The sequence below is a fragment of the Miniopterus schreibersii genome (assembly GCF_964146895.1).
Source record: "Miniopterus schreibersii genome assembly, chromosome: 6".
Lineage (NCBI taxonomy): Eukaryota > Metazoa > Chordata > Mammalia > Chiroptera > Miniopteridae > Miniopterus > Miniopterus schreibersii.
Window position 1 is genome coordinate 56,694,448 of NC_138107.1, and position 14,671 is coordinate 56,709,118.

General features: G+C 44.1%; 1 protein-coding gene and 1 pseudogene across 5 annotated transcripts in view; one reads left to right on the forward strand and one right to left on the reverse strand.

Annotated features, from left to right (window-relative positions):
* The window catches only part of FYN (FYN proto-oncogene, Src family tyrosine kinase), a 193,961-nt gene that overhangs the window by 42,309 nt on the left and 136,981 nt on the right, over positions 1-14,671 (reverse strand). For all 4 annotated transcript variants that reach the window (XM_081139626.1, XM_081139627.1, XM_081139628.1 and 1 more), the window contains 3 exons: positions 13,796-14,053; positions 10,374-10,470; positions 2,504-2,602 (listed from right to left, as the gene is read on the reverse strand). In XM_081139626.1, the coding sequence (XP_080995752.1) occupies positions 2,504-2,602; positions 10,374-10,470; positions 13,796-14,042 (443 nt within the window). In that variant the 5' untranslated portion in view covers positions 14,043-14,053. The remainder of the gene's footprint in view (positions 1-2,503; positions 2,603-10,373; positions 10,471-13,795; positions 14,054-14,671) is intronic.
* On the forward strand, positions 7,863-8,399 carry LOC308558654 (kinetochore-associated protein NSL1 homolog pseudogene; annotated as a pseudogene). The gene has a single exon. The product of its transcript is annotated as a kinetochore-associated protein NSL1 homolog pseudogene (transcript).

Genomic DNA, 14,671 nt, shown 5'->3' on the forward strand with positions numbered 1-14,671 from the left:
CTTCCCTCCAGAGATGACAAGAACTGATTTGTGTTAAAACTGCCACCTGCCTGCACAAAAAGAGAAATTCAAGACCTTGTTTGAAATGGCAACCCCAGGAAACCCTTCTCACACACATCTACAAGACCATGGTTTTCTGAGCATAATTATAATCCCTGGGAAATAACAAAACATAGTCTTAGTGTATATAAAGGTCATTAATCAGGCATTTTTTAAAAAAGTCAGTCAGAATGCATAAAGAACAAAGACACGATATTTTTGGTATCTTCCTACCTATAGGAGCTCTGAAAAAATAGTCAAGACTACCCCTAATTTGCACGAGTGCTGCCCTGGATGCTGTTTGCATTGTCCTCCTGTCCTGCAGGTGTGAGGACGCCCATCTGTAAGCGTGTTTGCGAGCGTCTGCACTGGGACCTGCTGCATGTGTGCCCTGGCACAGCTGCAGGGCCAGGTGACTGCACAGTCAATGAGCACATCCCTGAAAACCACTCCGTGTCACGGGTGTGCTCATAGTGTCTGTGACGACACTCCTGTGCCACTTTAGGAGGCGTCACATGCAGTCACCTCACGACCTTTGTCATTTGTCCCTTATCTTCCCCGCACTCTCCAGCCCTGACCATGGCCCGACAGTTAGTTCATGGTTCAGCACCAGGTGCTGAACAAGCAGGGGGGCTCCAGGAACCCGAGGGAGAAGTCGGGAGCACTCTGTTGGCATCTGCGTGAAGGAACCATTTTTAGAATATTTAGCTGTGAAAGGATCCAGTTTCTAAAATAAAATTTCAATTCATTATACTTGAACATAGCTATTACATGTTCACTGTCAAATTCTTTTGTGAATGAAACAGCTTCACTGAAGATAAGAAAAGGAATGCTGCACATTAGCTCCTCAGTGACTTTTAAAGGCACCACGCTGTGCAACACTCCTCACCCAGCACTAGATGGTATAAAGAGAATTACACCAATCATTTGTGGGAAATGACTTCGTGGGTCTGTATCAATTAAAATGCGGTGCAGACACAAATTGTGGTGAAACAAGAACTGTTAGAACAATGGATTGCACTAAAACAATAGTATTTTAAGATAATGATAATTAATTGCATATGTAAAACTACAGGCATTTAAAAAATGCTATTTTATTCTTTAAACACAAAATGTTTAAAAATTGAACATTATAAATACAACTTAAATATATAGTGGGTAGGTTACCAGTTAAATTTTTTAAAAATCTACATTTTGGTGGTATCTTTTATGCCAAAAGAAAACAAAGATTTCTGCAAATCTGCCCTAAAATAAAAATTCAATATGAATTCCTTTATTCACTGATTAAACACACTTCCTAGGAGAAAAAAGGAGCTCAGAACCACTGAGTATTGAGAGTGGGAAGCAAAACAGGCCTCCTTAGAGGAAATACAAAGGAATTAAAGACAAGAGTGTGATCCAGTTGAGGATTTGGCTGAGGTGTGACATCTAATCCTCCCTGAAGCTTAAACAAATCCAGGGCAAAATTAAATATCAGAGCCAAAGGTTGGGCTACGGGGGCTGACTTTTCTACTAAGGCAATACGGTCTCCATTGAGCAGACAGGCAGGTCCCCAGGGTGTCAGGGAGGAGGCCAGGATCCTGCCTTCCAGAGATCAGGGCTCAGCTCCCTTTCCCTCAGGTCAGAAATTGGGGTCAACACACAAGCCTCAGACAGCTCTCGACACTGTGTCTGTGAATCCCACAGGCAAGGGGACAAAACCGTGGTTGCTTCTTCCAGAATGCCCCCAGCCTATGGGTCACCTTCCAAAACTGTTAGCAGTGAGATCTTTGGGCCAACTAACTGCTAGTCACTATTCACTATCAAAGAAACCAACAGAGACTCCCAATCAAAGAAAAGGACCATTTGAAATGCATCTCTACAGGATTTCTCAAGTTGTGGGAACACCCCACGTGGGTCAGTTCTACCTGGGGCATGGAAGACATGTCTTTTTAGTGCTCTTTTAATATTTCTGATTAGATTGAGGAGAAAAATATCAATTTGATCTTTAACAATTATTTGCAAACTCACTCACTCCCCCTCCCTCCCTCCCTCCCTCCCTCTCTCTCTCTCCCTCCCACTCCCTCTCTTTTTTTTTTTTCAGTAGACCGTAGGCTTAGAACCTTGGGTTGGCAATAATATATGCTTTAGCTAGAATTTCATCACATTTTTATGGTTACTTTCTATTTATGGCAAGTAATACTGGGTTTTCATTTAGGTTACTGACACAAAGTTTCCTTTCAAAATAAATATGTTTTAAAAAGTGAGCAAGCTTAAAGGAAAATAGTAAGTTAACAACAGCACTAGTATTCCATAGATAGGACAAAATTCAATGGCATGAGCCTGGGAAACGGCATTACCATGTCTCACCTTTAATCACACCACTGAATTTCTTCTCCCTCCTGCACAATGTTATTGGCATTTTATTGTGCCAACTAACTTTTAAAAGCAAGTAGTTAAGTGGAAACAACAAAATGTAACATACTCTTCTGCCTGGATAGAGTCAACTGGAGCCACGTAATTGCTGGGAATGTAACCCGTCTCTCCGGTTGTCAAGGAGCGGGCTTCCCACCAATCTCCTTCCCTGCAGAGAAAAAAGAGAGAAAGAACTGTATATGGTGACGATTTCAATGTTTTGCAGTTATAGACTCAATGCTGTAAGGGTGTATGACTATCTCCTGGTCATTCTACCACCTGATTTTTTCAAATTCCAATATAGCTCTCTGTGAGGGTCAAAGGGTCCCCTGTGAGTTGAATCCAGCATTGTCTCTCATCTCTTGCCGTATTATTTATTTATTTTTATTTATTTTTAGAAAGAGAGGGAGAGAAATATCTATCAATCGCCTCCTGCACGCCCCCTACTGGGGATCGAGCCTGTAACATGGGCACATGCCCTGACTGGGAATCAAACCAGTGACCTTTTGGGAAGACACTCCATCAACTAAGCCAACTGGCCAGGGCTCTTGCCTTATTTGTGAATTAAGAATGTAGGACCCTGGCCAGGAGAGAGCTCTCTGAATGGGGAGTGCTGTTTGCTTGGTAAGTGTCCCCAAGTTGGACAGAGGGGAAGGGAACCCATACCCAAGCTATTTAAGAAAAACACCTTAACAACAACAACAAAATCTTAAAATCTTAATTGTGTGAGGTGAAGGAGGTGTGAACTAACCTTGTTATGGTAAACATTTCACAATATGGATGCATCAACCCATCACACTGTATACCTTAAGCTTACACACTGTATGTCAACTGTATCTCAGTAAGCTGGAGAAAGCAAAGCACACACTAATAGTGCTGATTTAACCAACAGTCTCTGTGTTGTCCCCCACCCCAGGCAACCAGCACCCGTTGGTTGCTGGAGAGACGCAAGCTGTCGGCTTTAGTGTAACTTTGCCAGCCATTAAAAGACTCATCAGAAAAAGAAAAAGAAAAGCATTATAGCTGCAGGTCATCTGAGAGAGGAAAGCTGGTAGGAGGTCCAGTAAGGGGTGGAAGCATATTTGGAACGCTTGCCTTGCTTGCTCTGAGGAAAATGGGTAGAATAATAAAGAAACAACAGGGTAAGCCTTGCTCAGACATGTTCAACCTGAGGCCATCTCATTGTCTATTTACAGCAATGGCGAGAGTGTGGTGGAGGGAGAGGAGGGGGGTGTAGCTGTGTGTGTACAAGTGCAGGGGGAAGACCCACACTTGTGAGATTCTTAGTCACACCGCTTGGTACGTATGAGATAGCTGGTCTCAGGCTGTGGAGCTCTCAGAGCTGTGGCTGAAGGGCATGAAAGGGGGGCTTATGCCACTCTCAGCTTAAAACAGATGAGTAAAGTGAATGGGTAGAGTTCATGTGCTCGGACTCACACAGCTGTGCGTGGCGGAGAGCAGGGATGGAGTGTGTGCCTCTCCCTGTCAACCACGGTCAGCAGATGTGCGTGGGGCTGTAGCTCTGGCACCGACTGTCCACAGAACCCTCCACCAGGCTGCAGTCAGGAGTGTGAGGGGCAGGGAAGGACGACTGCCCTTGAGCAAATCAAGAGACTGGAGCTGAAATACCCCACTGATCACCAGAGGCCCAGCGCCTTCTCTCCTTCCTTTTTTGGTCCTTGGAGTCAGCAAGAGAAACCCCAGGCCTTTCTTAAGATCACTTTTTGGCTGGGCTCTGTGTCAAAGCCCTGAGCCAGGGAAGAAAATGTGTTGGCGTTTGGCCCTGGTCAAGATCTTCCCCAGACTGATTTAATTAGGCAGAGAATAACCAGCCTCCATTGCACACGAGCCTTACTCAAGAGTCCCATTCTCCAAAGACAGAATCCGAGCAAGGTGACCGATGAGCAGCAACTCCAGATGGGGCCCAATAAAGTCAAGAATGGTGACAAGCCCACATGGACCATAGGTGCAGCTGTGGGAAGCGTTTGGTGGCACAAATAACAGAAAGTCCACAGGAAAACAGGCTCCTGGCAAAGGCTTTTAAAAACTTATGTTATAATTAGTTTTTCAGTCTTTCCTTTTTCACCTTATTAAACAAATTTAAACAGAAAAAATAATCAGTCAAGAGAGGGAAATAATTGTTCTCATACCCAGGAAGTCCTTTAATAATCTTAAATTTAGTTCATGTTTTAATTATGAAGTAATTTATACATACAAAGAATAGGTGTATATATGTTTATTTATTTTTAAAAAAATATATCTTTATTGATTTCAGAGAGAGGAAAGGAGAGGGAGAGAGAGAGAGAGAAACATCAGTGATGAGAGAGTCATTCATCAAGCCCGCAACCCGGGCATGTGCCCTGACCGGGAATCGAACCCCCATCGCCTGGATCCTAGGTCGACGCTCAACCGCTGAGCCACGCCCGGCCGGGCAGGTGTATATATGAACACCTGTGAATCCGCCACCCAATTTAAGAGCTAGATTATCATCAATTGTGTGGAATCTACCCTGTGCTGCTTCCCTATTGCATCCCTCTGCCTTTCAGGTTCAAACCATGAAATAAAAAATGTGAACATATTTACAGTTTGTATTGGTTTCATTTCTATGCTCTCTAAAAGAAACACATGAAGCTGTAAAGATATCACCTAAGAACATAAATGGAAGTTAATTTCTTTAAGCCTTTCTTGTATTTAAAACAGCTTTGGAGACATTCTTTAATGCAATGACAACTGCTCTGAAATTCCACTAGATGGAGACATTTCATCATAAAAAACAATACCTATCATCTCCCTGCCTTTTGTCCCCCCACACCCTGCACTCATCTGGGAAATGCTCCAAAATGGTGAGGAAAAAATTAAGTGCTGGCAGTACAGGATTATTTTTTAATGCAAGATAACCTTCATCAAGTTAGTTCTAATTGATTCAAATTAAGAAAAATATGATATCAATTTGGGGGTACATGGTAATGTCAGCTGGGGCAGGAAGCCAATACACTTTGCTACAGGTTGGGACAAGCCCAGTCTTATTCAGGTGATCTGGTATTAATCAAGTAATTTCAAATCCAACATTAACTCTCTCAGTTTGGTCAGGGAACCAAAAGAGTTCAACACAGATTAGAATCCAACTATCAGCTCATTCTAAAGTCATGTATAAGGAATTCATGATTTTTCTCTCGAGTAACTCCATTAATCTCATAAGAGTTTCAATTACTCAGGAGAAAGATAAAATCCATTTCTCTTTTTCTAGGCCATCCAAGGTCACTTTCTTCATTAAAGGAGATAGGAGGTGACAAGGACATAATTAGGTAGTAAACTTAATATGTTGTGCCCAGAGAGGCTGGCACAGACTTAAAATGTCTATAAAAAAGTCTTTTGAGCAAATAAGTAAGCCATCTTTTTAAATACACCAGATGCCTAATTCACCTACAAATTAATCATACACTCTCTACAATTCATTTACCTTGATTTAGGGAAATAGGATCTCTACTGTGCTACCTTTTATTTCTGTACTTGAGTTATTGTGAATAATTAGCATCATTAAAGGTATATGTCTTCAAACTGCTCTCCCAGTTCAGATATTTCATTAATTTAAGAGTTGGTGAAATTTTCTTTAACTGATATTCTTTAACATACCCAAATATATGATTTAAGCCCTGGCTCTGAATAGTTATTAAATTTTCAGAACAGCTCCCCCTGTTCTTTTAATTAACTTAAAGACATTAAAAGAGTCTGGTCCAGGTCCCTGAAATTGCTCACAGGGTTTGTGGTCCCAGGAGCTGGGAGTCCTGATGGAGCCAGGAAGTGGGCATTTGCAAAGGTCAGCCTTGATCTGTCCAGCTGTGGAGCAGTTTTATTATAATTGCTGGATTCTTTCTAAATTGACACTGCCCATCTTACTTTCAGAGAGCATATCCATAACAATTCTATCAAATATTTAGGTGGGTCTCTAAACCAGGATTTCTTATAATGAAAATAACTTGTCATGAAATGAGAAAATAGGGAATGAAACAGATGAATTAAAAAAAATGTTTGCAAAATGGGTTCAAGTTTAATAATATCCAAATATACTACACTGAATACTTACAACAGGTCAATGAAGGATCCCCCCACCCACAGGCTGGCAGCAGTGCCACTGGCTCTGGGCACAGGTGCACATTCATATCACATGGTTCACGTTGCACTTTTAAAACACAAAAGCCAGCCCAGTCCTGTGGCCGCCCATTTCTGCATCCAGTCTGGGAAAGGGGTTTGAAGACACACAATGGGAGGTGTGGCAGCTGCCCCAGGGAGACAGAACCCCAGCCCTCCCCTTTCAGCTGGTGAGAGCCAGCAGGGAGAGGCTGGGGGAGGGGAAGGAGACGCAAGCCATCTGGTTCTCCATTATTGCTTTGTTTTTCCTTCATGATTTTGTCTTCCCTCTTATTACCCTTGACTTCAGGATATTGTATTTGTTACAAACCTTATTTTCATGGCATGTAGGATGAGGAATTCCACTGGCAAGAAGGAAGAACATAAAGGGAAAAAACCTTGTAATATTTTCTTCTAAGAGAACAGAGTCAGAGGCTCAAAGCCTTCTGTAAACATTGAAGGCAAATCACAAAATATAGATTAGATACAATTCTATCAAATCTCTAAACGAGAATTTCTTATAATGAAAAGAACTTGTCATGAAATGAGAAAATAGGGAATGAAACAGATGAATTAAAAAAAATTCAGATCTTCTCTGAATGTTTCTCCAAAATTTCAGTTGGATGCCTTGTAGATTCTACCCACAATAACAAAGGAAGAAGTCACGACTTTGACTTTTGCAAGGACTGGCTTTCAAGTGCCCTGTGGCCTGGTGCATAAGTCCACTTGCAGTGTGGAGAAAACCTGCAGAAGAAGAGCTGGGGATGGTGCTTCCTGCCACTCCTTAGTTCTGACCTTTTAGCAGCTGGTTAAAAGCTCTAACCAACCTTGGCATTGAGGGAATATTACATGAAATGGAGAAGGAAAGTGGAGTGTATTTCAGAATTCAAAGTCCAAAGACTCTGACAAGAAGTATTCATCTGAGACTTAAACTAACAATAAAGTATCAGAAATCAGAAGAGATCAAAGCCAGATTTCTTCCTCCCGCACCTCCCAGCCAACCTTTCACCCTCATTTCAGTTCCTGCTGATGGGAGAGTCTCTGGGCCTTTCCCAGACCAAACCAGACACTGTCCTTAGGATGCATCCACGCATGTCACCCTTGGGTCTGCTACCTGCTAGCCCCTCTATGCACCTGGGTAGCTCCCAAAACTGAGCCTCTGGTTCCTCATGTATCAAATGATGACTATGAGACACACCTCAGACAGTTGCTATGGAGAATAAATGAGAACACTTGCAACTTAGCGCATGGCTGGCACATAAGGAGCCTTTAATAAATGGCAGCTGTTTACTATTTAAAAAAAATTCCTGGGGCCTTCACCTCTGCAGGATGTGGAAAGAGAGGCCTGGACAGAAGATCGGACCTCAGTCTCAGCCACTTCCCGTGAGGACCTCCGTGTGCACTGCACCTCAAAGCGGCCATAATCAAACTGGTGTGACAGCTCAGCGACACGCTGCCAGAGGAGGTTGGGGAGCTTGCGCTGCAAGATGTGCAGTGGACTTTTGAATCAGCTGTGCAAGAGGATGTGAGCATTAATGGGCAAGCATGGCAAGAAGCTTCAGATAATTGTCTTATGTATTCTGACATCAAAGAACTTAAAGATCGGTTTGATGAAATCATAGTAGATTTAGCCACAAAACATAAGCAGTATTCCACAAAGATCCTTGAATGTGTTATAAAATCATAAAAGCAAAACAAGAAATTCTGAAGCAGTACCACTCTGTTGTACACCCATTGGTCCTAAAATATGACCGTGGCCCTGCCTCTTGTGTGGAAAATCTAAATGCAAAGGAGAAACAATAGCTGAGATCAGTGAAGCCATGAAGACACATAATTAAGGAGGAAGATTCCTGGCAATGTGAAGGGAATTCACCAATGCAGGTGGTTGTGAGAGAGCAGGGTATACTGAACGACCACCAGGTAAGTGTCTCTATGTGGGTTTTTTCTAGAGAGACCGCTACAGGTGAACCTGAAGAGACAGACAGGTCAACTCTTGAGAACTCTGCACTTAAAAATGCTGATGAGGAGCCATTAACTTCAACAAAGGAGGGGAAAGGAAGTATAAAACCACTGAACCATTTTCATACAAAGACAACTGAAGACAGGTCTATAACAGCAACTGTATATGAATGTTTACAGCAGCAACCCGAGTGTCCGTCAACCGAGGAATGAATAAATAAAATGTCATATATCCAATTAAAAGAATTCCTTTGGCTACAGAAGGAGGCCTCCTGGGGGCAGGTAATGCTCTTCTTGATCTGTGTTCCCATTGCAAAGGCATGTTCAGCCCATGAAAACTCAGTAAACTGTACACTTTAAAAAAACTGTGGTAAATTATGCACAACATAAAAGTTACTTTAACCATTTTACAGTGTACAGTTAAGTGGTATTATGCACATTTTATTGTTGTGCAACTGCCACCATGCACACTTCGCATACACAAACTTTTCTGCATGAATTTAAGTAAAAGTAAAAACCCAAACCCTACCCACACCCTTCCTAGTGATGACAATAATAATAATTAAAAACCCCAGAACCCTTGTCACCTGCGATCCCCCGACTACAGGCTGGTTGCTGCGCAGACACGTCCTCCAGTGTACAGAGGAGGTGTTGGGCTCTATAGGAGGAATTCTGCTCTGGCTGCTGAAAGGTGGTGCAATCTCAGGGTTTGGTTCTGAGTGATGGTGGCATCCCAGGGAAGAGGCAGGCTTTCCAAGGAGGCAGTTTTCAGGGCCTGAGACAGTTCCCTGTTACAGAGACCACACTTCCTTCCTGGGACCTGCTGGTGTGAGCAGGCAGCCTCTCTCCTCCCTCACTCACGCTCTTTGGGAAGCCAAAGGGCCAGGCTTCAGGTCCTCCTGCCATCATGAAATCCAGTTTGCTCAGGGAGCAAAGGACAGAGCGACCAGACCTGGAGGCCCAGGAGAGCTTCCCAGGTGGGCCCTTAGCCCCCAAGCGACGCTCTTTTTTGGATCACTGGGAGCGCTCACAGGAAAAGCTGAGGTGCAGGAAAGAAGGCTGCCCTGCCGATGTGGGACACCACCACTTTCTCTAGTGCCTGGGTTTTTCTGGAGGGCCCTCATCCATGCACAAGGCCTTAAAGGGACAGAAGCAATATTTAAAAACTAGAGGGAAATCTGATCCTTATTTACTCTTCCTAAAGGAGGTATTAGATGTAGTATTTGAAGAGCGATTCTCACTCTTGAACTTTCCTCATTGCCTGTTTAACTGTTGTTCCTATGGCCACATTTAAAATGCACGCATTGTAGTCACTCGCGAGTGGGTGAAATCACTTCTTTCCATTTCACAAAGATTTCAGTCACTCGCAAGTTTTTGTTATGGGGTAACGCCTCCACAGGCTGCACCCAACTGGAATGCTTGGCAGTTTTGAAAACAGAAGGAACTTGTTGCCAGCCTTAAGCGAGGGCTTAGCTAGAGCAACATCTGAAATGTGAAGAAAATCTCCAGGCAGAGAGAGGGTAGTGCGGACGGCCAGGCTTTGTGCCAGTCATCTGAAAATGTAGATTTGCAGGGACTGATGCTGGTGCTTTTACAACCTTTAAACCAAAACCAAAACGACCGACTCAGCTACTAAGGTTACCCTCCCCAAAGTTCCTTGCACGGAGAGTGCCCTAAAGTACTGCTCTGGTTCACCAACTCTTCGTTTCTTAAGTTAAATTGGTGTGAATTAATGAACTGAACGAGGATTCATTCAGCATTTCAGATACCTATCTGCAAAGGCGCTGACTGACAACAAGAATTTTTCCCCAATCTGAAAGGCGCGTGTGCTTCCCCTCCCTCTCCACACTTACGAGCTGTTCAATATCTGAAATTTCTCTCCTTTGTGAAAACTCAGGTCATCTTCCGTCCGTGCTTCATAATCGTAAAGGGCCACAAACAGGGTCACTCCTGACAAAATGAATCAAAAGGGGAGAGATATTACACAAGAGGAAATTAATTCCAAGAAATTAAATCTTCGCTAAAACCTCATTCTCAAAATCTAAAGCTAATCAGCTCATATAACATGCTGAGGCCTTGTAATTAATGTGCGAAACCAGAGTCATGTCCACCATGAAGGGGCAGCAGCCGTGTGATAGCTCAGATCTGCAGAGCTCTGCGGCAATCAGACACCTTTTATCTGACACTCAGGGGCCCACAATAGGTTCTGGGTAAAATGCATCACTCTTTCCCCTGGCATAACAGTAATGTAGGATGTAGTAGGAAACTCCTGCAGCCTGGGGACTGAGAAGACCTTCTCTGTAAATGTTCAGCCAGTTAGAGGATATCTTGCCCTTTGCATCTGCAATTGCTTTGGGGGTTTTCCCTCTCTCCCTCTCTTTCTACCTTGAAGTCACCTATCCTCACACGGACTTGTATGCAGTACTTACTCTTCCTCAGACCCATCCCATCTCTTCTTATTTGGGTGACTCTCAGCACAGGCCCTTCTTGCTTTGCAGAAGTTTGCTATTAACAGAAAAGACTATCTAGTGTCCCATTTGGCCTAGAACTTCCTCCGTGTAGTAGGCAGAGTTCTGAGACAGCTTCAATGACTCCCACCTCTTGGCATTCATGCCCTTTGCAATCCCCCTCCCTTGACAGTGGGTGAGCCTGGTGACTTGCTTTTAACCAACAGAACATAGAAAAGGTGATGGGAACATAGAAAAGGTGATTGGGCTTCAAATGATTGTGGCTTCTGTCTTCCTAGAAGACTCATTCTATTGTCACTTTGGCTCAAACACTTTCATGAAGCAAACTGCCATGTTGGAGAGGCCCACACGATAAAGACTGTGGGTGGCTTCTGGCCAACAGCCAGTGAGGAACTTAATCCTGCCAAGGCCATGAGCTTGGCAGCAGATCCTTCTCTGTTGGAATGTGAGGTGACTGTAGTCCAGCCAGCACACCTAGATGGCAGCCTGTGAGACTTTGAAACACAGGACAAGACTAAGTCACTCCTGGGTTCCCGACCCACAGACACTGTGAGGTAATAAACGTGTGCTGTTTTAAAGCTGCTAAGTTTTGTGGCGATTTATTTTGCCGCCATTGATAACTAATATCTCCATCCCATTTCTCTGCTCTCTGGCTTCTCGTTTTGATCTGCACACACTTTAAAGTGCCTGATGTGACCTGAAGAACACACAATGTGGACTCTACTCTTTACTGTGCTGCTGTTTTACTGAGTGGGTGGTTCCAAGGGAATAGCTGTGCTTGTGGGAATATTTAAGCACCAGAGAGGGAGGCAGGGCTTGTCTTTCTACCCTTCCCCAGTGGGACTTCCCATAGGAGAGCCGGCATTCAGAAGGCCTGATCCTGAAAAGCAGGGCTCCTTTGGCAATTGTCTTCCCTTTAGATTTCTTTAAAAGGTTAGAAAAGAGACTGGCTGAAAACAAAACAGTGGGAGCCTGTAAGGTCATGCCTATTTTTTATTCCCATTGAACACTCTGTCAACAGATCCCTCTCATTACATAATTTAAAAACAAACCTAAGCTGCATTGTGTGGAAGACAAGCACATGAGGATGGACACTTCCACTCTCTCCCTCCCTCAGCCAGTGAGTTCTCACTGGGTGCTTTCATCCTCTAGAGATGGAAGGGAGAGGCAAAGGAGGGCATAGGGACACACAGACACTGTCTTGGCCTTACAGCACTGGAAGCAGTGGTGGGAGAAAGACATGCATACGTAATAAAGCCAAGTAACGCAAGGCAGAAGGATCTGCCAGCATTGGGGGATACCGTGTTTAATTTCCAGATTTATAAGGATTGACTTAGTATAGACACACAGTATACACTATAGTATAGACACACAGGTTCAAGGCAAATAGCTTCACGACCCTCTGGTGACTTTATGAATGACACCTGCAGACACAGGGATTCATATCCAGCACTGACGAATGAATGAACAAGCTCAATACTGTGTGAGCAGAATTCAGAGTCTAGCTGGCAGAGCACTCGGCAGGCACAGGAAGTATGTGCTGGGTGCAGTGTTGGCTCTTTTTTTCCCTCCTGCACCCTCGAGAGACTTCCCAAGACAGCCTGACAGCCTCTTTCCTTCCTCCCTCCCTCCACTCTAGGTGCCGTCCAGGAAGGTGGGAAGGATAAGGAACTGTACCTAGCATTCACTCACCCAGGCAAGGTCAGCTTCAAAGGGAAAGCTAGATCCACCATAACACAAGGACACAATGCCCAGAGTGCTGGGTCAGGTGCCTGGATATAAGCACACTGCCCTGGCGTGTGCTAATGCCTCAGAAGTATCAGCTCCCCAGGAAAAAAGGCACAATGGTTCCTTACATAAGACATCCCAGATGAGCTGAGAGCACAATGGCTGATGCATATTTCCATAAACCTTTGTAATGAACAAAACAATTTTGGAACAAATAATTTCAAGTATCTATTTACCATGATTCACAGATTGGGAGAAGATTTGGACGACTAAGGATGCATGAGAGAACTTGCAAATGTTTTGGAAAACATATGTCTGGGAATGTATGCCAGATATTTTACAAAGTATTAGCTAAGTCAGAAAATGCACATGGCTGTAAAATAGCCCGTGGTGGGAAAGAGAAGGAAACTTCAAAAAAAATCCCTTAAGGATACATGAGATTTGATTTTAAATATGCATGAAAATACGTAAGGGCTGATAAACTCAATCATATGGAAGGTACCGGGAGGTCAGAGAGAGAATCAAAGATGACAAATGACTAAAAATAATGCTGCCAAATGACCCTGCTCGCTGGGCAGTGACAGGTAGGCTGAAGATGAGGAAGATGAGGGAGAAGGGGCTACCTCTGGCTTTTAACCAGGGGTTAGGAGTGTATTAATATCTGGAAAAATCAAAATATATGCTCTCAGATCCAGTCCCGGAATTCTGATTTAGAAGCTCTGCGAGGGAGCTCAGGCACCTGTATTTTGAAAAAGCTGCCTGGTTATTTGAGCCAGCCAGCCCAGGTGGAGAGCCAGGGGCCCACAGGGCACAGAGCTGCCTCCTAACCCACACAGAATCTCCCAGAGCAGCAATGCGGGGTCCCTGCGCAGCTATCCCTGGCATTCTCATGTGTACATGAAGTTCTGGCTTTTCTACAGCCCCTTAGCTGGTAGGAGATAGGTGGAAATTAATAAAAAAACTTAACTATTAAGTCCTTAGTCAAAAAGAGCTGGAGCCCAAATGTTCAATTGCCCAAAAAATGAAGAGCAGCTGCCTCCCCCCCCCCACCTCAACCCTCTGCCACCGCTGGGGCTCACCTGTCCCTCCTCTCGTACGCAAGGTCCCAGTATGAGACGAAGAGTTCACGCCCCCAAAGACGGTGAGTCCTTGGCCTCCGGCTGCGTGGAAGTTGTTGTAGTTCGGGATGGAGGTCACGCCGAAGCTGGGGTAGTGCTGAGGAGTGGGGTCTGTGCCATAGCGGTACCCGGAGCTCTGGTTCAGGCTGCCATCCCTCTCCTCTGTCAGTTTTGTTGCTTCTTTATCCTTACATTGCACACAGCCCATTATCTAAATTCCTGCCGAAAACATAAAGGAGGCGCGTGAACTTGGACACTCCTTAGTTGCGGGTTGCTTGACTGTTAAAGAGAGCTCACTCACGAGGCTGCCCTTCATATTTCAGGCCTGTAGGGGCAGGAGGAAAGCAGGGGCCAAGGGTGACGGTTAGAAGCAATCTCAGTACCCTTAACTTGACAAGCACATTTGTCTCCCATATGCTCTGAGCGACGGGATCAACACCGAGCTGATGTTCACCACACAGCAACTTCCCTCAAGCAAAGTCTGCACCCCTTAAAATTCTGTGACATCACACACTTGCTTGAAGACAGCCCAATAATATTTATTATTATGCTTTTGTAAAAGTCACCTAAAAAAATAACATATGCTCTAGAAAAAGACTCTACCCAGTATTAGAATCACAACCTCCATCATAGCAAAGGACATTTAAAGAAGAGGGAGGGGTTGTGTTGGAAAAGCCAGAATGCAGCCCCTAAATGCCTCGCTGTGCCTCTTCACTCCGGGGCCCCCGTTCTTCAGGACTCATTTGGTAAAATTTAAGCGACAAGATAACATAAGTATCAAAATGAAGAAATAGTTGCTGGATAAAAAATTAAATAGGCAGAAACTTAGAGGTTGAA